Source organism: Trichoderma breve, chromosome 3 (assembly GCF_028502605.1).
Source record: "Trichoderma breve strain T069 chromosome 3, whole genome shotgun sequence".
Classification (NCBI taxonomy): domain Eukaryota; kingdom Fungi; phylum Ascomycota; class Sordariomycetes; order Hypocreales; family Hypocreaceae; genus Trichoderma; species Trichoderma breve.
The window spans coordinates 735,935-756,399 of NC_079234.1; the positions used below are offsets into that span (position 1 = coordinate 735,935).

The 20,465-nt window shown below is 49.5% G+C and overlaps 9 protein-coding genes across 9 annotated transcripts; 5 read left to right on the top strand and 4 right to left on the bottom strand.

The window, feature by feature from the left end:
- Positions 1-858: 858 nt before the first annotated feature.
- T069G_04650 (uncharacterized protein) lies at positions 859-1,872 on the top strand (the record flags this gene model as incomplete). The annotated part of the gene is made up of 2 exons (XM_056171860.1): positions 859-881; positions 936-1,872. 2 exons carry the CDS (start codon positions 859-861, stop codon positions 1,870-1,872), a joined length of 960 nt encoding a protein of 319 aa, XP_056028718.1.
- A 1,644-nt stretch (positions 1,873-3,516) lies between these two features.
- Positions 3,517-5,112, top strand: T069G_04651 (cytochrome p450 domain-containing protein; the record flags this gene model as incomplete). Its single annotated transcript, XM_056171861.1, has 2 exons — positions 3,517-3,824; positions 3,879-5,112. The coding sequence occupies 2 exons, from the start codon at positions 3,517-3,519 to the stop codon at positions 5,110-5,112; spliced, it is 1,542 nt and encodes a 513-aa protein (XP_056028719.1).
- A 1,701-nt stretch (positions 5,113-6,813) lies between these two features.
- Positions 6,814-7,918, bottom strand: T069G_04652 (nmrA-like family domain-containing protein; the record flags this gene model as incomplete). Its single annotated transcript, XM_056171862.1, has 3 exons — positions 6,814-6,888; positions 6,946-7,287; positions 7,340-7,918. The coding sequence occupies 3 exons, from the start codon at positions 7,916-7,918 to the stop codon at positions 6,814-6,816; spliced, it is 996 nt and encodes a 331-aa protein (XP_056028720.1).
- Positions 7,919-8,742: 824 nt separating this feature from the next.
- T069G_04653 (short chain dehydrogenase domain-containing protein) lies at positions 8,743-9,660 on the top strand (the record flags this gene model as incomplete). Its single annotated transcript, XM_056171863.1, has 1 exon — positions 8,743-9,660. One exon carries the CDS (start codon positions 8,743-8,745, stop codon positions 9,658-9,660), a length of 918 nt encoding a protein of 305 aa, XP_056028721.1.
- Positions 9,661-9,824: 164 nt separating this feature from the next.
- T069G_04654 (fungal specific transcription factor domain-containing protein) lies at positions 9,825-11,632 on the bottom strand (the record flags this gene model as incomplete). The annotated part of the gene is made up of 4 exons (XM_056171864.1): positions 9,825-10,602; positions 10,661-11,403; positions 11,468-11,513; positions 11,589-11,632. The coding sequence occupies 4 exons, from the start codon at positions 11,630-11,632 to the stop codon at positions 9,825-9,827; spliced, it is 1,611 nt and encodes a 536-aa protein (XP_056028722.1).
- Positions 11,633-13,125: 1,493 nt separating this feature from the next.
- T069G_04655 (short chain dehydrogenase domain-containing protein) lies at positions 13,126-14,105 on the top strand (the record flags this gene model as incomplete). The annotated part of the gene is made up of 3 exons (XM_056171865.1): positions 13,126-13,409; positions 13,470-13,651; positions 13,720-14,105. The coding sequence occupies 3 exons, from the start codon at positions 13,126-13,128 to the stop codon at positions 14,103-14,105; spliced, it is 852 nt and encodes a 283-aa protein (XP_056028723.1).
- A 168-nt stretch (positions 14,106-14,273) lies between these two features.
- Positions 14,274-15,806, bottom strand: T069G_04656 (metallopeptidase family m81 domain-containing protein; the record flags this gene model as incomplete). Its single annotated transcript, XM_056171866.1, has 1 exon — positions 14,274-15,806. The coding sequence occupies one exon, from the start codon at positions 15,804-15,806 to the stop codon at positions 14,274-14,276; it is 1,533 nt and encodes a 510-aa protein (XP_056028724.1).
- An 869-nt stretch (positions 15,807-16,675) lies between these two features.
- On the top strand, positions 16,676-18,473 carry T069G_04657 (sugar transporter domain-containing protein; the record flags this gene model as incomplete). Its single annotated transcript, XM_056171867.1, has 5 exons — positions 16,676-17,137; positions 17,220-17,699; positions 17,749-18,080; positions 18,134-18,233; positions 18,291-18,473. The coding sequence occupies 5 exons, from the start codon at positions 16,676-16,678 to the stop codon at positions 18,471-18,473; spliced, it is 1,557 nt and encodes a 518-aa protein (XP_056028725.1).
- Positions 18,474-18,848: 375 nt separating this feature from the next.
- Positions 18,849-19,982, bottom strand: T069G_04658 (lactonase, 7-bladed beta-propeller domain-containing protein; the record flags this gene model as incomplete). The annotated part of the gene is made up of 1 exon (XM_056171868.1): positions 18,849-19,982. One exon carries the CDS (start codon positions 19,980-19,982, stop codon positions 18,849-18,851), a length of 1,134 nt encoding a protein of 377 aa, XP_056028726.1.
- Positions 19,983-20,465: the final 483 nt, after the last annotated feature.

Consider the following 20,465-nt stretch of genomic DNA (forward strand, 5'->3'; position numbering starts at 1 on the left):
AGCGTTCAGCCGTGTTACCAACTCCCATTCTTTGGGCGCGGGCTGTTCAGATAATATGGCAACTGTCACAGAGGGCTGATGGCGGCTGGCCAGCGTTCAGTCTCGCTTTGCTTCAACGAAAAATTTTCCTTTAGCCACCTTGGCTATGTGAATTGAGTCTCTCCATGCCCTTGTTGCTTTTTTCTTCTCCTTTGCATTTCCACACTCCTGCAACTATTCTGCAGCAGAAGCAAAGGCATCAGCAACCGACGTTTGCCCTAATCATCGTTGTTTTGATTGAAGGGAAATAATTCCTAAGAGTAAGTCCAACTGCCCAAGTTTCCTTCTTGCCGAATTTTGTTCGTCGCTCTTCGACCGCGTTCGAGATACATCGCGAGGCCTTGTCCTGCACAGATGAAAGAGAGATGAGAGGCCTATGTCGCCTATCAGGCTTCAAGGGATGGTTTCAATCGGATTGATACTATCGTCAGGTAAAGAACCAGCCTTGACAATCACGGCTAGTAGGTCATCTTTAGTATTAGGATAATCGTCCGCGTCGATAAATTGGATAGGTACTGCTATCAGCCTGTAAGAGCTACGGGCTGCCAATCTCGTCTTCTACTGACTAGAAGAAAGCAGAAATATAAATACAAGACTCGATAATCGACCTAATCATCATCGGTGCCGTGAGGCAAGCATTGCAAGTCAGCATTGCTGATTGACTTGAATCTTTTGGGCCTTTGTGTGCCACGGTCATCATCTTGGAGAGCCATACAGGCACGAAAGCTGACAAACTCTAGCAGATAGCGGCACGTTTCGAGTCGATACACAGACTAAATAACTCACCATCGAGACCATATCGCTGAAGACACTGGTGAAATGGAGTTGTCGTGGAGACCTAGGTACGTAGGCGAAATCTATACATTCAGAAGACCGAGATCTGAAACATTAAATAGTCATGGCGATTTTCTTGCGGAAGAAGCATCACGAAGCTTTCCATTCACCTTTGGCAGCTTCTTTTCCAACTCTGCGTCGACAAAACCCAGCAGAGAGGAATGGGTAAAAGATATTGGCGACGAATTCTTCCTTCAGCAGTCGGAGAGGCCACAACGAACACTTGCTAACGCACACATGCCGCCACCATATGACTCTGGCGATGATGGAGATGACGAACACGACGACGATGATGATGAGAATGATGAGAATCATTTTGCAGACGATATTGAAAGATACTGCATCGACTTTAGTGATTACGTATTCAATGGGGTCGTCGATCGAATTGATCCTTTAGTCTTGGATCATGTCAGTCCATGCCTGTCGACAACTCGACAATCGTCTTCTTCCCTCAATCCGGCGCATGACGGCCACATCAGTCTACAAGACGCGACATTTCCTGCCTACTTTCAGACCTTGGATGCAAGAATTCAGGGTGGCAAAAGAGGGACATCATGCCGCCATGAGCAAAGCCAGCCGGTGTTCCGAACAGAAGATGAGAACATCGAGAGCAACGCAGAAAACAGACGCTCAAAGGACCATAATCAGGGAAATGAACTAGGAGATTGTGTCATGGTTGAGGGAGAAGAAAGCGAAGACGAAGAAGACGAGATGACGGACTCGTGCTTGAATGTGATTGACCATCTGGACTACGTCATGTTCCCAACCGCCGAAGTTCTGGAATTCGTCCGCGGAGGAGAAATGGAAGTTCTGGAAGACGTTGATGATGAAGAAGAAGCCACCTGTAGGCGATTCCTAGGAGCGGAACAATATGACGAAGAAGACAAGAAGGGGCTCGGAAGGGAGGAGTTGGAGAACCGGGGCCGAAGGTGGTTCAGGTGCGGAGTCTTCTCCAAGGACGTGACTCGGCGACTCCACCGACTAAGATACGGATGCTAAGTTCGGCAGAAGAAAGGCTGCAGTGCATAATAGGGGAGGGGACTATTTTTGGGAGGGTTTTGTTATACTTCGCTCCGGAGTGTTTTGGCGATAAACCCGATGATGCGGGCATAACGGGATCTCGCCGGTGGGCTTTGAACTTTGAAGGAGTTAATTAGGGATTGAGCAATTAATGAGCAGTGGTCCAAAGTCCCTCATTCTGCTAACAAGAGGATGCGAACGTTGACTCGGAGGAATGGCGCTCACAACCGAACGTGTATAGCATCACAGGTGGATACGATGTTGGATGCATTTTCGCAGGTGACTTCGCAACCCATCACATCAGCTTACCGTATATCTTGCTTTCCACGTGAAAAATGTGTAAATTATACACAAATGGAATCAAGTACTGTCGTATATGCTTTATGCCATCATACATAATATCACTGTAGAAATGCGCGTCATAACATGCTCGCATCGCGATTCTAGATGGCTTCATACGGGATTCTCGCCACACCATCTTGTCTCAGTGAGCTTGGCTAACAAACTCTCCTTTTTGCCCTTTCGACACGGATCCAGGAATATTGATTACATACTACCAAAAAATCCCGATACTACCCAGTAATCCATGCTGTTTATCCTACGTGCTGGTTACCCTACGAAGCATAGATGGCTCTCATAAGCCCAGCGGCGCCGAGGTTGCGGTTGCAGCAGCACATCAAGTATGCCGCAGAATGCAGCCAATCAGCCGCAACGCATAACCAATTTCGCCATTCCCGCTCTCCCTTACCGAAACTCTTTCATTTTTGCCTCTCCATGCAGAACACGGCCAGGAACGGAATACCCGCGGAGTCAAACCAGGCATCCTGAGGCAGCAACAAAGAGGGAGAAGGGCACCAGAAACCTTCGAAAAAAGCAACACAGCAGAGAGAATCTCGTTTGCCGACACCGCATGCCGGAGACTTGAACTATCCCTCGGGGCCTCGGAGCGATCGCAGCAAGCCCCCCTCCATTGCGGGAAGGTGGGTAAACTAAACCGGCCAGCCCTTGTGCCTGTCTCTGTTTGGCGACACGACACACGGAGACTTGAGGATTCCAAAGCTGGGCCATGCCAGAAGCCGCTACTGTCTACCGATTTACCCCATGGCTGTCTGGGGGGGCAGATTGCGGGGTTTGAGACTAGGACATGATGGATGTTTAGTTTCATGGGAGACGGTATTGGCTGCGTGTAATGGTGTTGTGTTTAGCTCGAGGTTGGCTGGGGTTTGGTATATATATATATCAACGGCCAGTTCGAAGCATCATCGTAAGAGTCCTGGACATTCGTGGTGTTGTGTGTGCTGCCTATCGACATCAAGTGATAGAGCTGTGCCTGTCAGCGACGAGAGCCGGAATCAAAAGTTAAATCTCCATCCAGCGATCATCACGGCATCCCACCACATTCCCATTGCTGTAAGCCCTACCGCCGTCGGTTGGTCAGCGCCGTTGACGACAAAAAGAGGCGCCGTCTCCGCATCCCCGGGGCTAAACTGCATATAGAGAGCTTTTCCCTACCCAGAAAAAGCTGCAGCATCGCATCGTTATCTTTTTCCCTGGCCAAGTTATTCATTCTTTCGCAACAATCTCTGCGCCAAGTGTTCAAAGACAACAAAGACAGCCGCCGCCATGGCGCTGATTGAATACGCCCTCTCGCCCTGGGCGATTGTTGCTCTTGCTGGAGCGCTGGTCGCATCGTATCTCTACCAGTACTTTGTCACATACGCACCACTGCGCCGGTTTGCAGCTCCCTTTCCAGCGCAGTTTTCGAATCTCTGGCTCTTGTCCGTGTGTCGTCGAGGCGATCGATACGCTACTGTCGACAAGCTGCACAAGAAGCTGGGCAAATTTGTGCGGATCCAGCCAAACCACGTCTCCATCGCCGATGACGAGGCCATCAACCTCGTCTACGGCCACAGCAATGGCTTCTTGAAGTCGTATGGCTCACTTGTTTCAGACCTTTGAATGAGTTGTGTGCTGACTTGCAGCAGTGAATTTTACGATGCTTTTGTCTCCATTCGTCGTGGCCTCTTCAACACGCGCGACCGCGCTGAACACACTCGCAAGCGAAAGATGGTTTCTCACACCTTTTCCGTAAAGTCCATTGTTCAGTTTGAGCCGTATATCCACCAGAACCTCGAGTTGTTTGTCAAGCAGATGGATCGTCTGGTCGACACCAGCCAGTTCAAAGGCCAGGATGGCAAGAAGGAGGCTCGCATCGACTGTCTTCCTTGGTTCAACTATCTCGCCTTTGATGTCATTGGCGACCTTGCATTCGGCGCTCCTTTTGGTATGCTTGAAAAGGGTGTTGATCTTGCCGAAGTGCGAGATGCTCCCGACAGCCCGCCCATCTATGCACCCGCTATTGAGATTCTGAACCGCCGCGGTGAAGTGAGCGCAACTCTGGGCTGCTTCCCGGCCTTGAAGCCCTATGCCAAGTACCTTCCGGATCCTTTCTACAGCAACGGTCTCGCTGCCATCCAGAATCTTGCCGGAATCGCCATTGCCTGTGTGAAGCGACGCATCGACAACCCTCCTGACGTTGAACGCAAGGATCTCCTCGCTCGGTTGATGGAAGGTCGTGACGACAAGGGCGAGCCTCTTGGACGAGAAGAACTGACGGCAGAGGCTCTAACTCAGCTCATCGCCGGCAGTGACACGACCTCCAACTCGTCATGCGCGCTGTTGAACTATGTTGTCCGTACTCCCGGTGTCCTCGACAAGATGCAGGCCGAGCTCGATGCCGCCATTCCCAAAGGCGTCGATGTTCCCACTTTCGAAATGGTCCGCGATCTGCCCTACCTTGCCGCCGTCATCAACGAGACTCTCCGCCACCACTCGACTTCCGGCATTGGTCTCCCTCGTCAAGTTCCCCCAGAATCTCCCGGCGTTACCATCTGCGGTGAATTCTTCACGGCCGGCACCGTCCTCAGCGTTCCTACCTACACGATGCACCACTCCACCGAGATTTGGGGCCCCGATGCCGAGGACTTTAACCCTGACAGATGGGCAAATGTGACCCAGCGACAGAAGGATGCGTTTATTCCTTTTAGCCACGGCCCTAGAGCTTGTGTTGGACGAAACGTGGCTGAGATGGAGATGAAGCTGATTGCGGCTACCTGGGCGAGGAGATATGGTGCCAAGGTTCTGCAGGGGCCTATGGAGACGCGAGAGGGCTTCTTGAGGAAGCCTTTGGGATTGGATATTGCTTTGTACAAGAGGTGATTTGTCTCGAAGAGGGACACAGAATGTTGGGATAAGTTTTATCGGGCGGCGTTCGTTCATATATGTACAAAGCAGGTAAATATGTGTCTAGAGGCATGATTGAGCGTTGGTGGTTGGGTATCCAGGCTGGGACATGAAAAACAATCAAGGAAATACTTTCTAGCAATTACATTAGGAGGTACCTAGGAATATTTGTATCAATTTCAACTCTCTATTATTTTAAACAATGATTCACGTCGGAAAACTAGCCCCAACAGGAATAGGAAGCTGATTGTGGAACAATGACAACTCAATATTCTGGAGATGGATCACTTTGACGATATCTGTCTGTCTGTTGGAAGGTTCTCATAGCTGTTTTACGCAGTTCGGAAACAAGCAAATCTCCTCTGTGGCGCAATTGGCTAGCGCGTCTGACTGTTAATCAGGAGGTTGGAAGTTCGAGCCTTCCCGGAGGAGCTTAGTGTTTCATCTTTTGCTTTTTTTGCTGCTGCTTTGTTCTTTTTTTGTCTCTTTTTCTCTCTTCGTTGTCAATTCTTCAACGAGTCTTCCAAGCCACCAGGATGCGGACCAAAGATTTGACCGGTAGATCAGGTGGCTAGTCCAGAGAGTTCATTGCAACTTCTTGGGTCGGGATTTAAAGAATAGACTTCCAACAAGCGTTGGAATACTATGTGCAGAAAGACTAGCAATATGCGTGAAGACATTTCTTTGATCAAGTTACGAGTTGTATCAGCCTGTCATCTATATACAATAAAACGGAGCCTGGAATTATTATTCTTCTTGGGCAGTGATCAGTAGAGTAGAGCTTTGCATCTGATGCTGTTGTGTGCTCTAGTCTGATCATTACCGAAGTGTCCATTCTCCAACAACCACTCCACCAACGACTGAGGCAACTGATAATCCATTATGAAATACACAATCGAAATCAGTCTATAGCCTTATCAATCCATATTTTCCACATGCCTCTTATTTCCTCGCAATTCCAATTCCAATTTCCCGCCCACCCAGGTCTGAGGTCTAGGGTACACAAACCCGTCTCCACACCACCCACTCCAGCTTCAAAATCGAATTGTCGCCTACTTCCCACAACAACCAATCAAAGGCACTTTGGCCGAGCGGTCTAAGGCGCCGTGTTCAGGATCTATCTTGCTTCGCGGTCTAGTAATAGGCGAGGGTTCGAATCCCTCAGGTGTCATAGGATTTCATTTTTTTTTCCCGTCGAACGAATTCTGAGATCGGATTTTTTTGTCACTGTTCGATTTTTTTTCTTTAGGCAAGTTATTGGAATTTGTGCGTGGGAATTTACTTTTGTCTGCTTTGTCCACATATGGAGCTGTGGAATGTGCTGCGCATTTCGCGTCTGACAGCAACTCAGTCTGAATCATTTTACTGCCCCAAATTGGCACGTTTCACGCGGCGCTGATAGCAAATAAGGTAGGCCAACTTCGTAGCCAGTTATTATTGCAAGATGCTAGAAGGGAAATGGTGTACAAGTAGAGAGCCAAGGCTTCATGGTGTCAGAGTTTCTGAAGTGTGTACAACACGCAAACTTTTGTTCAATAGACCCTGTCGGCTGAAGTTGCTGCTACCACGACAACTACAAATGTACATGTATTCGGCAATCTGTTAAAAAGGCCACTCGACTATACTATTTTCAAGCCGAACAGCGAAAAATTGGCTGTAGCATCCGTCTCTTTCAGTTTAAGCCTTCAGCTTGGTCCAGTCCTGCTTCTTGAAATAGTCGAACACGGTATCAAGTTTACCCAGGGTTGACAACTAGCAACTCCAATGTCAGCGCCAATGTACAGAGATTTAAACAGAGAGGCCACTTACGTCTTTCGGATGAATAATGGTAGGGTCAGCCCGCCCTTCATAGCCATATTCGCTCCAGTACGCAAAGTTATCATCCAGCTCCAGCTTGAGCTCAGGTGGCTCAGTAACCTTGGACTGGCCCTTTGGCAACTGCACAGCTTCGGTCGGAATACCGATTACCTTGGAAAGGATAGCAGCAACCTCTCGGATAGTGAGCCATTCTCTATAGGCGATGACGTTCTTGCCCGCGGGCTCTTCCACCAGAGCCTTGACGAAGGGGCCTGAATCTTCTTCGGCGGCAATGAAGGGGAATTTGACGTCTACATCTAGGTTGCCAGTGAATCGGGCAACGCCATCATCTCCCTATAACCGGCGGTCAGTACTCGTCAGCGGATTCATACTGATGCGTATTTACCTTGACAAACTCCAAAATCGGGTTAAGGATGAAATTGCTCAGGAACCAACCAGCCTGGAAAATGCTCGTCTTCGCCCACAAATCGGGATAAGTCTCCCTCGCGTAGTCTTCGGCTCTAGCCTTGGAGTCAAAGTGGTACACATGAGTGTACTTCCCAAAGGACCACCTCGTCGCATTCGAAAGAGACGAGTAGACAAAGCGCTCCAGGGTCGGGAGCTTTGCCACAATATCAATGACATTCTTCAGTTGTTGGACTTCGTGGTCCGCGGCCCATACGTTGAGCGGCTGTCCTGGCTTGGCCTTGTCCTTGTTGGCTGGATCTCCGTATAAGCCCCAGAAGTCGCTGACGAGAAAGACGGCGTTTGCGCCTTGGAGAGCAGGCTCAAGCGTCGATGGGACATCCATGTCGGCGGCAACGACTTCTGCGCCGCGGGCAGCGAGGGCTCTGGCTTTGGCGCTCGAAGGGTTTCGTGTAAGAGCCCGAACTCGCCAACCAGGGGTTGAGAGGAAGACGTCGGCAACTGAACCACCTTGGTTGCCGGTAGCGCCAACCACAACAATCAGTTTAGTCGAAGCCATTTTGGAATTCTTGGAAGTGTATCTTCTGTTGTATTGATTGACTTGATCTGATGAGTTCAGACTTGTCACAACATATGAGGCACCGCGGACTCTTATATCCTTCGCAAAGCAGTTCATGAAGCTGTCCTAGCGCCATCTGTATTATCAGATCTAGATCGACTGACAGAAACGGAGTGATGAATAATCCCACAACGGAAAAGGGCCGTCCACAAACAAATTAAATTATTAATTGCTACAGCAATCAGAAGCTATTTCCGCGTCTATTCGTCACCGAGACGGGGGCAGCGAGGCCGTACGCACGTCTCAATTCGCACTGCCCGTAATCTTCCATGAGCGAGGCGGAATCTTCCGCCGTGATCCGCTTCGCGTCCGCTCCCCCGTCCGCTTGCTCGGCGGCCACAAGCGGGAGCTACACATTCCCGTGGTATCGATAGCAGAGAGGTCTTGTTAGTCTGGATCTAGCCTTATTGGAAGGATCTGAGATGTGATCCATTTCTTGGCGACTTCGATCCTGATTACATAAAGTTGAAGGGATTCAGAACCAGAGGTAGCGTGAAGCGGACGACAGAGCGGACATAGAGGCGGATTACGGATGTAAAAGGAGTTAAACAATAATTCAATTGTCTATCAAAAGAAGTTGATAGAATCCGAATGACCTCATTTGTATATTTGATCCATTTAAAGATGGATATTGACTGGACACGGAGTGATGGTTGGCCTCGTATAAGAGGGCTATCGGCTCCCTCAGCTTCGCTGTATCTTTCTCCAACTGACACAACTTCTCCTGAAATTTTGATCAAATTTATTTTTAATTACGCAAAATAATGGCATCCGCTGTCTTATCCAAGAAAATATGGTTCATCACGGGCGCCTCCTCGGGCCTTGGCCTCAACATGGCCCTGAGCGCCCTCCGTGCTGGTCATCGTGTCATTGGCACAGGCCGAAATATTGAAAAGGCTTCTTCTGAACACCCAGAATTCACCAAACTTGGCGGCCAATGGCTCCAGCTGGACGTTGCCCAGCCCGATGCTGAGCAGACCATACGAGGGCTAGTCGCGCAAGAAGAGCAGCGGCTCGGCAAGGAGAAGGAGTCGGCCCACTGGGTTGTTGTGAACAATGCTGGAAGCACTTTGATTGGAGCGGTAGAAGATATGAGCGATAATCAGATCCAGCAGTACTTGCAGGCTAACCTGCTGGGTGTTGTCCGCGTGTGGAAAGCTTTGCTGCCGACTCTACGTCGCAACAGAACGGGTACCCTCATCAGCATATCATCCATCTTTGGCTTCGCACCCCGACCAGAGCAAATGATCTACAGCGCTGCAAAGGCGACGACTGAGTCTCTGACCGAGTCCTATGCTACTCTGCTAGAGCCGCATGGCATTAGGACTATGATTATTGAGCCTGGAGGGTTTAGAACTCCTTTCCCGGGCAACAACTCCAAGGCAGATGGCGGCATTTCAGAAGACTACAAGAAGCCAATCCAAGCTTGGATAGATTTTATTGGCGAGGCGTCGAAAGACTTGACTTTGGTGAATGGAGATCCAGCCAAGTTCGGTGACAGGGTAGTTGATGCTGTTGAGAGCCAGGGCCTCTTTGAGAGCATCTGGGCCCAACATGACAAGAGCAAAGCCCTGAGAGTCCAACTAGGGTCAGATTGTTATGGATTATATGGACAGACGCTTAGCGGTTTGCAGAAAGGGTATGAGAGGATGGCTGAAGTGGCAAAGTCGACGGATGTATGAGTAGTGCTGAGATTGTTCAACAAAGGCCAGCGTTAGGTATTATTCAAAATAGCTGTATTCGAAATCATCATTAGCAATTCTATCCACATAGTATTTCAGCTTCATATAGAATATATCTTACGGAAAAGAAATCTATGTGCCTCGTCACACAAGATGGAGTAGAATTATCCAGATGATGGGGTTAGTGTGGAAGATGCATCCGTGTCAACAGTGATCAGACTCAAAACACCAGCTTGCTGCAACAGCGCAAGATACTCCATGGCAATCCTCCATTTTTCTCCGGTAGACTTTAGCTCTCGTAAAACGTCCTCCAAGGCGCTGTACATCTGTGGCTCATGGTCTTCTCGTACAAACCACGCACACTCCGTCGCCACGTGGTATAGGCATTGCGTTATGAGTGGGCATTCGATGTTGGCGCGCGCGATTGCCGGCATAACATCGAAAGAGATTGATTTGATTCCATGGAGGCTAACGCTTTGCATCTCCGTCTCCATGGCGATCCGACTTTGCTCGATAAGAACGAGCGGCTCGTTACAGCCATACATGTTGTAGAGGAGAAGCTGAGCAGAGCAGCACAAAGAAAGCGATATGATGCCGGAGATGGAAAAGTCGGAAGATGTTGTTCCAGAAATGTATTCTTTGATAGAGAGATGTAACGCAGACAGCGCTGAATGAAGGGCCACGGCTTCAGGGAGAAGACTCCCGACATCCTGCAAAGAACGTTTACTCGCCCTGTGAGACAAGACTTTGCCAAGCATGTGGGCGGCCTGGCACATCTTTGCGAAAGAACCCACAGCTGTCAGGCTGCTAAAGGATAATGTGAACAGCGGCTCGCTGGGAACAATTTTCCCTTCATCCCAGTCCTCATCATTGATCGGCAGTAGCTCGTCTTGAACAGGTTCGGGAACGGTGAATGGTAGATTTGTTTCAATATTCATAAGCCTGTGAATGAGAGTTAGACATTAGATCGACTAAACAGAAATACCAAAGAGGCAAAGACCTGTCAAGTAAAAATATCGCCCACGACGTCCTGCGTTGCTCTTCCCGAAGGGTCCAGGTCTCTGCGGGCTTAAACAATTGATTGTTCTTCCGGTCATGTATACCTAGAAGAATACCTAATCTCGACGCGCGCCCAAGCGTCAAGTATGCGCCGGGATAGATGGCATGCGACAGCTCGTAGACTGCTAGCAGAACGAGAGACTGAACAAGTCGTAGGGATACAAAGCCCGCTGATTCTGCTTCCGAACAAAGCGATCTAGCCAGCAAATACCACGATGAGGTCTTGGCGCACTCTCCATCCTTTGTGCTGAATGCTTTTATGCACAGGAGAAAAATGGCAAGACAGCCATCGACTTCTGCTGGATCGCTATTAAGCTCGTTGAGGAGGCGCTTCCGGCTGACTATGGGCAGCCATTTATGCACTGTCTTGAGGTACTCTTCACAGAGCGCCACTCGATCATCGTCCAGGTGTTCAGCCACTACCTGATGAAGCTGTGGATTTTGACTCCAAGAGAGAGAGTTGAGCCCCTGGGGAGACAAATACTCCGAATCCAGGAAAAAGGGCAGCGGAAAGGCCTCCGCTGGTCTAGGGAAGAAGGCGGCAGGACTGATACCCGGCAGGCTCCTTGACGGAGAGACCCCGTCAACGTGGAGAATCTGCTCAATGTGACTAAGCCTGGTAGAGAGGGTTGAGTCCGAGGCTGCAGTTTCAGCGTACTCGCAGTTCTTGCCGAGACGGTAGCACTGCCATACTCGTGAGTTGCTGGGACGTTGGCCAATGAAGCTGCTCGTAGAGGGAGTGACTAACCAGAGCACATGTAGGAACTTCTCGAGTACATTTTCTCTTCAGACGACTGTAATGAATCGTGTCAGCACTCAGGGCTGTTGGATGAGGATAGGAAGCGATGGTGAAGGAGTGGATCATATACCGACAGGCTCGACAGGCTTGAGAAGCATAGACTTTTGGCGGCATCGCGTCAGGGTGATGAGAGAGTTGCTAGAGACAATAGGGTATGTTCCTCCTTGAATCAAGATATTCAACTCGTGACTATCTGCTTGTTTTTGTTTGAATAATCCATGTCTGTTATTTTCGCGGAGTTAAAGTTGAAGCTTGGGCTTAGGCCGCTGAGTAACGTAACCCGAAAGCTAACTTTGTGCTTAAGAATGCCGATTAGTCATCACTAATTCCGGCTCACCTCTGCTATTTAATCCTGCCCATGTCATCTCACGAAGACGATAGCGATGATAATAGGTGCTGGGATCGGGGAAATAGTATAGATTATGCTTAATTAAATGTAGTTAGGCTAATTATATACTGGGATCGACCATTTCCCTCCAGCGTGAGTTATGAACCTACAGGTGTGTGTATGATTCATGTCTCTGTTCCCTATTTCTCGTTTTATAAATTATCGACACATGGAGAGCACTGCATTGAGCGATTAAAAAGGCTGAGCTCGTCCCATTAGGCGATAACTAGGACAAGAGTATGTTGGTTGATGTGACTCTTTTCAGATCTTGCGTTGAAGTAGAAATTGCGAAACTGCCTCAAAGTTTGCTCCATCGTAAAATAAATGATGAAAAAAAGAAGCAGGAGAGAGTGAGACAAAAAGAAGGGAGAAGAGGAAGAGGGGGAGGAAGAAGGTCACGAATATTATAACCATAGATATATGTAGTCTATCTTGTTTCATCTTATTATGTCATTGGGGTTTTAGCGGGCTACATCTATAGAGTTGGACTATTTCGTTGATGATGGAGAGACAAATTAATAGTATAACGACGGGAGACAAATTAAAGGCTGCATGGTAGCACTCATGAGTTGGTATGACTCTCTGTTGGGAACTCGGCAGCCAACTCTTCGGATTTCGCTCTCTATCTCCAGTGATGAACAGCTTAAGGCCGTGATGAAGTCATATGCTGTTATTTTGGAGTTTCATTGCCATGGAATGCTACACATACTGTACTTTGAAAATTTAGGTATGTGACGTCTTTGGACAGACATTGTGTTGTATAAAAATGCGTTTCGGCGATAGCACAGCGTAAAACCAGGCCACTACAAGGCACAGTAAAAATGGTATGATCTAGTCTTGGCGAGATCGCTCTGTGCTCCGTGAAATGATCGGTTTTTAACTATTTCGGAGTATAAACATTAAACTCCTATAGATGATTCTACATTTATATCCGAATCAAAGTGGTTCATTCGGCGTTGTCCTACGAAATGCCTTGGGCCAGAGACGAGCGGGCTGTCCGCTCCAAAAAGGTACCCACTCTCCGCCCTGTCCGCTCTGTCCGCTCCAGGCGATCGCATCGGATATAGCTTCATATTTTTGTAAAAGAGATATTGGCCATTGTGTATATAAGTCGATGAAGAATAACAACTGTCATGATGATTGAAAACTCTCAGAATCAGCTTCGTTTTCGAATATACATCACTCTTCTACTCTTTACAACATATCAGCTCTTATCGCAATGGCACCTCTCGTGTGGCTCGTGACTGGATGCTCTTCCGGCTTTGGACTAGACTTTGTCAATGAGATTCTCAGTCGTGGGGACAAAGTAATTGCAACCGCTCGCCGATTGGAGAGCCTCGAGGACTTGAAGAAGACGGGTGCTGCGGTGCTTCAATTGGACGTTACCTGGGACCAGGAACGTATCAACGAGACCTTCAAGAACGCCATCCAGATCTATGGTCAACTGGATGTTCTCATTAACAATGCTGCATATGTCTTGGGCGGTGCATGGGAAGACCTTTCGTAAGAGCTCATTCTCACATTTGGATAATGAAGGTGGAACAAATGCTGATAGCTTATTAGCTACGAACAATTTCACGATGCATTCGAGACAAATGTCTTTGGGCCCCTGAAAACCACCAAGGCTGTGTTGCCCCATTTCAGAGAAAGAAAGACTGGTATGAATGTCTTTATCAGCTCGATTTCGGGATGGAGCGGGATGCAGTTCAACGCAGGTTACTCTGGAACCAAGTTTGCACTTGAAGGTAAAGCTTTCACCAGGATCACTCCAACAAACTAGTATGAAACCTCCAATTACTCACACCATGGACAGGAATGGTCGAAAGTCTGAACAAAGAGGTGAGGGATCTCGGAATCCGAACGCTGTTGATAGAACCCGGCTTCTTCAGGACCGACCTCCTCTCGCAGGCCAACCTCAAGACTGTGGAATCAAGCATCCCCGATTATAAGGAAGCATCCAAGGGTTTCAACAAGCTACTTCAGGAGAAGAACCACGCACAGAGTGGTGACCCGAAGAAAGGAGTGGCTATTGTCGTGGATCTCGTTCGAAAAGAAGGGACTGCCAAGGGCAAGACGATTCCTGTGCGCATGCCGCTTGGACCTGATGGCTATGAGGTCATCAAGAACAAGTGCGACAAGACGATTCGGATTCTGGAAGAGTGGAAGGATGTCATTTCCAGCACTGATTTGGTAGAGTGAACAAGTTTAGCATATTCAGCTTGCGCATTTGAAGTTAATCCTTTCTACAGAAAGAGTTGTGCCTCTTAGCTGGCCTACGATCGATATAGAAGAATGACATACAGAGTGAAAAAGTCTAAAAGTTTTCGTACCTTATTTTATTCATCGTACATGTACATTTTTAACCTCTCAAACGTCTGGGCCACTCAACGGCTCATTTGACTTATCAATCCATACCGTCTTCAAGTCGGGCATCTTCTCAAAGTTCTCGTCAAAAGGCCACATAGGTCTCCGTATCCGATGATGACCCAGCCTCTTTAAATCTTGGTCAACGCCGCCTGGCGTCAGCCCAAGCATCCAGCCCTTGGCCATATCATACAGCTGCGGCTCAAGGTACCCAATCTTAACAATGACAATGTCGGCGGATCGTGGGGTGAGATTTAGATCGGTAAAGTCCTTTTCTTTGTGGTACGGCTTTCGCAATTTGGTCAAGATGGCGTATACTGATCCAACTTGCAAGACAACTTCGGTTACGGCATCACGATCGCCGTGCTTGATGGAGTGAACTCGACCAGTCATTGTAAGCGGAGGTGCGTGTAGGTTGTCGACGTCGGCTCCAGCAGTCACAGTAACAGTTGCTCCAACACCTGCGGCAACGGCCGTCTCAATCGCCTTGGGCCCTGGAACACTTGCATAAATGACTGTGTATCCAGAATCAGGCGACTTGAACTCGGGCCGCTCAAGCAATCTCGTCAGTCCCCAAGTCATGTCTCCCGAGCCGCCAGCCGTGGGATTATCACCGGAATCAGAGATAAAGTATGGACGCTCCTCAGGAGGTGACTTGACAGCAGCATCCAGACACTCGGCAAAACTGCCCGTGGGCGCAACAAACTTGAAGTCAGCTCGCGCATCCCAGAACAGGTTGGCCAGCTTCTCTGCTCCTCGAGCAACTGCCGCTTCATCCCATCCGGTGACAACAATGGCGGCGCGGTTTCTAGGCTCGTCAGCCCAGGCATAGCCCACCCAGATTGCCGCATCCAAAACGCCATCCTCAGCTTCCACTTCTGGTACTGCGGCGTAAATGTGCTTGGCAGGTTCAATTCGCGTCGAGGTCTGCTCTCCAGGAAGAAGAATAGGCACAGGAATCCAAGCTTCCAACGGCCGCACTCCAGGCTCCTTTCCCTGCAAGATGTTGACGAGGTTACGGCACGCTCGCTCTTTGGTGTCCATGGCATCTTCGTGCGGTGCCATGCGGTAGCAGGTGATGAGATCGCACATGTGCGCCAGCTCCCGCGAGACGTTGCCATGCAGATCCATCGACGCCGATACAATGACATCCGGGCCGATGACAGCACGAACGCGCCTCAGCAGCTCGGCTTCTACGTCGTCCAGCTCTTGCACGCACATGGCGCCGTGGATGTCGAACCACAAGCCATCGACCTTGTTCTCTGCGACAATCACCTGCAGCCTTTCCACAATCTCCTTGGAGAGCGTCTCAAAGGCCTCGCGAGTCACAATGCCTCCGGGGAGCGCATGTCCGATGAGCGCGCCCTTCCACTCTGCATCTATCCCCAGCGGCTTATCGGCGTGGAGGAACTCGTATCGGTCGACAATCTCATCGCCGCGCTTGGGGTGGAAGGCCGGGGCAAGCGTGACGGCGGGCGAAAAGGTCGATGTCTCGCAGGCAAGGCCAGCAACGGCGATAACCGGACGCTTCGACATGTTCTGGTTGGCTGACGGCTTGCTGACCGTATCTCTGCTAGCCCTGGCTTGGTGCTATTGCTATCCTCCTCCACCCTTCTTATAGCCTCGCAGGTATTATCCAGACGTCGAGAAGAGCGGGGCGGGGAGGTAACTAGCTGTTTTGTTTGTTGTCTTCCGTTCCTTGTCCTTGTCTTTTATCTTGACGATTTCGATTTCGTGTCATCAATACGGAGCGTTGGTTATCACTAAAGGCCGTTTACCCGCGCCAGTTGCTTCGAGTGAGACGAGGCTAGACTCGTTCCACGTCTGGTGATCAGTGGGGGAACAGCGCGGGGTATCACGACCAACAAGCTTGAGGTTTTAGATAAGTAAAAGATTGTCCGTAAATGGAAATCAGATGCAGGTCTGCCACTTTTACCCGACGGGGCTTGGCTTGGTTAAAGTTGATCTGGCCAATCTGCGATGAGGGAACAAGACGGCTTCACGATATCTGGGGATCAGCCATGAAGACTTCTCCATCGGGTGGCGTCCCGCTACGCTGCCGGTACCCGATGAACCCCTTCGGCGAACTTTTGATTGGGAAACTGTTGGCTATCAGGCGGTCTGCGGTGTCAATGGACTGGTTTTGCTCACGTTGCATCCGTGAGTTAGGCATGTCTTTAGATGTGTAAGATGTCTCTGGTATCTGCCGAGGGCCCGCAGCCGGGGATGAGGGGATGATTGCAGATGATTAATTTGGAGGAGGTGCGATAGAGGTCGAGGGGAATTAATATTAATCGCCCCAGCGCCAGCACTCATCAGTTGAACTCTGACTGATGCGACACCTTCAAGTATCGGTATAGCTACATGTACTTACATACTTGCTGAGAGCAAGACGAACGTACACGATGCTTCGCAGCACCCCAACAGGGACTTGGATCCCGGCCTGGGTCCCGGAATCGACCACAACCGTCTCTGTTCTTCTGTTGATCTGCTCCATGGTTCAGTCCGCAACTGGTGGCTACGATGGCTCCATGCTCAACGGCCTGAACATTTTGCCTTCATACACAGATTACTTCAACTTGAACAGTGCTACTACCGGCCTCAACACCGCGTCCGTCTTTATCGGCGGCTTCTTTGGCCCGATTTTCGCTGGTGTCATGACTGATCGTCTCGGTCGTCGTCCCGCCATCTTCTGGGGCTCAGTAGTCACGCTATTGGGCATTATTTTGCAAACCGCAGCACAAAACATTGCCATGTTTGTTGTTGCGAGAATCATCCTTGGATGGGGTAGTGCCATTTCGTCCGTTGCAGGCGCCGTCTATCTGAGTGAAACATTTGCGAGCAGATATCGCGCATGGGGTGTTGGTGTATGTGTTCACCTGTTTTATCTCACTCACCCAGGCAAAAAAAGTTGTTTATGAGAGCTGACCATTCATTTACTGTTTTCAGATTCTGAACAACTTCTACTATGTTGGTTCGCTAATCGCTGCCGGAGTCACTCTTGGCACAGGCCAGTGGCAGTCTACGTGGGCCTGGCGTGTTCCATCGCTGCTCCAGGGAATCTTCTCCTTTGCTTGTATTCTCGTGCTGCCTTTTATTCCTGAATCACCCCGTTGGCTGGTCAGCAAAGAGCGCTACGAAGACGCTCGACTCTCTGTCGCTCAGACTAACGCCGATGGTGACATAACTAACCCGGTTGTGGTGGCCGTCTACAAAGAGATTGTCGACACTCTTGAATGGGAGAGGAAGAACGGCATGACGATGAGTCCCAGGGAAATCATCAAGACCCCGACGGCGCGAAAGAGAACCTTGATTGGAGCATCGGTCGGACCCTTCTCATGCATTGCTGGAAATGTCATCGCATCGTATTATCTTGGGAACGAGCTGGACACGGCGGGTATTACAGACTACAATGACCAACTCAAGGCTGTAAGTTAATAATTTACGCCTTGGAGAAAGCTGCTAATCGTCTGTATAGAATGTTGTCCTCAATGTCTGGTGTCTGTTCTGCGCATTCGGCGGCACTCATTTGGCCGCGGTATGGGGTCGAAAGCCCACTGCGCTGCTTTCACAGAGTCTCATGATTGTGTGCCTCTTTATCATCGGCGGCTTGTCCAAGATGTACGCTGATAACCCGGATGGTGCCTCCAATAGTTTGATCTACGGAGATGTTGCCGTCATGTTCATCTTCCAGGGAATTTACTCTATTGCTTTCACGCCCTTGCTATATCTTTACCCACCGGAGGTCATGAACTACCCTATTCGCGCCAACGGATTGGCATTGGCCAATTTTAGTTTGAATGGATTGGCGTTAGTATCCTCAAACATCTGTCTCTGTCTACTTTAGCTAACCATTTGCTCAGTCTCCTCCTCACGTTCGTGATGCCTATTGCGCTGACCAACATTGGATGGAAAACGTACATCATTAACGGCTCATGGGACATTGTCACGCTTGTCCTCATTGTAAGATATCCCAACAGTTCCGATATAGTGTATTTTTACAGTGCTAACGTAGACTAGGCCGTCTATTGGGTAGAGACAAAGGGCAAAACCTTGGAAGAAATCGACGCCATCTTCGAGGGAGAGAAGCATTCATCCGTGCCTGATATTGAGGATATCCGAACTGGCAAGAAGACTGTGGATGTGACACAAATAGAACTTGAACTCCACGACGAAATCGGGCTAAAGAGTCACGAGGCTTAAGAGACGAGCGAGGTCGCTATAGTGTTCTTCTTTATATGTCATAGCTACATGTAGTTTAATGCCATCACGATGAGTAATGCCCAAACACCACGATGAAAGCAAAGCATTCACTGTAATGAAGCTATCAGTGGATGAAAATAGGTTAAAGAATATTACAACTATCAGCCAGAGAAGGTTTGCAACCTCCGCTCGAAGAATATAAATATACAAAATCCAATAAGTGTACCACTCCATTCTAACCAGCTACTCAAGCGCAATCAAACACATGAAAACGCAATCTATTTGCTGACCACCATCCCCCCTTTATAATTAGCCCCTTGCATTGATGCTGTGTCCAGTTCTACCCGACGCCCTCCACGAATATGCACCAAGCCCTTAGTATGCAGCCAGGCCCGAAGCACCATCTGCAACCGGGATGCCCTGTCCCTTGCCGAAAGATCCACCAATGGACTGCAGAGAGCCGTCAGCCTGGATCTTCCATGCAGCAATAGCACCAGCGCCACGGAGCAAGTTGTAAAGGTAAGTTCCGTCACTGCTCAAGGCAAGATCGACGGGCTCGCTTCCATCGCCAGTGAGGGCGGCGTCACCCTTGATCAGGGTGGCGGTGCCGTTCTTGGCAACAGAGTAGCTGGAGATGGCGCTGGTGATGAAGCTGGCAGTGTAGGCGTACTTTTCGTCAGGGGTAACGACGACCCAGCATCCGTCCGTCTGTTGGTTCTTCTCGGACTTGGTGAGGGGCTCCAGGACGGGGGCTTGGCCGCCGTGCAGCTTGTACGTGGAGAGACCTGCGTTGCCTAGAGCAGGCAGGCCGGACTCGACGACGTAGAGGTTGTTGGAGCGGCCAAAGACTGCGCCAAAGGGACGGAGACCGCTGGATGAGACGGAGGTGAAGGGTGCTAGGCTTGCGTGTCCCGTGGATCCCACAGTGAAGATGTCGATGGTGCTGCCGATTTTGTTGGTAACAATGAGGGAGTGGCCATCAGGGGAAAATGCAACGGTGCCTGGAACACCAATAGGGTTGCTGGTGGCAATGGTGGAGTTTGTAATGGGCGAAAGAAGACCAGTGGCCCTGTTCACCTTGAAACCAAAGATGCCGGTTGAGGCGACGGACCCGTCAAGCACATAGGCATATCCATTGCTGCTCAGGGAAATGGAAAGGGGCTGATCACCGGCATAGATGGACTGGATCCTCTTGAGGTTGGATCCATTCACCTCGAAGACGGTGACATGGTCGTTGGCCGGGTTGACGGCATAGAGGAACCTGTGGTCAGCGCTGAGCTGAAGGCCCCCCTGAGTGTCAAAGTCGACGCCCTGGCCGTTGCCGCCGGTGGGATAGGTTCCGGTCTTGACCAGAGTGCCATCTGCACTGCGGGAGAATGCAATGACTTCGTTGTTGACGGCGTTTGTCAGGGCGAAGACGGCGCCTTTGCTGCCTTGATTACCGCTGGGAGCGGCTAAGGCAGCAGAGAGGCCAGTAAGGCTGATGGAGGCGAGAGTAGAGAACTTCATGTTGATTATGATGATTGTATATCAAAAAGAGAATTATAAAATGATTGTAGAATTGATATTAGAGATTGTGGTAGTTGAATGAAAAGGTTGTTGCGAGGAGAGGAAGTGAATCTTGTGATGATGGAGCAGATGAGAGCAACTACGAGGAATCACGACCATCATTATATACCTTGAGTCTCTCTGCAACAGCATAGTTGATCCAAATTTAATTCCGCCATGTTGATGCCCCAATATCTCACCAACACGTCAACCTTGATGACAGTGGAGTTTGAAGTCCAGGGTTTCAAGGAATAAGGCTGAGCGGCTGAGCCCAACGCCTATGCTATACAGAGCATCGCCAATTCGCAAATAGATCCGTTCCCACAAAATGATTCCACTACCCAAGTCAAAACTATCCTTTGATTGACAATATAGAATAATCCCCCTTTCAGAAATTACCCCTTTGGGGTGGTAGAGCAAGTTTTCGTCGTGTAAACGTTGACA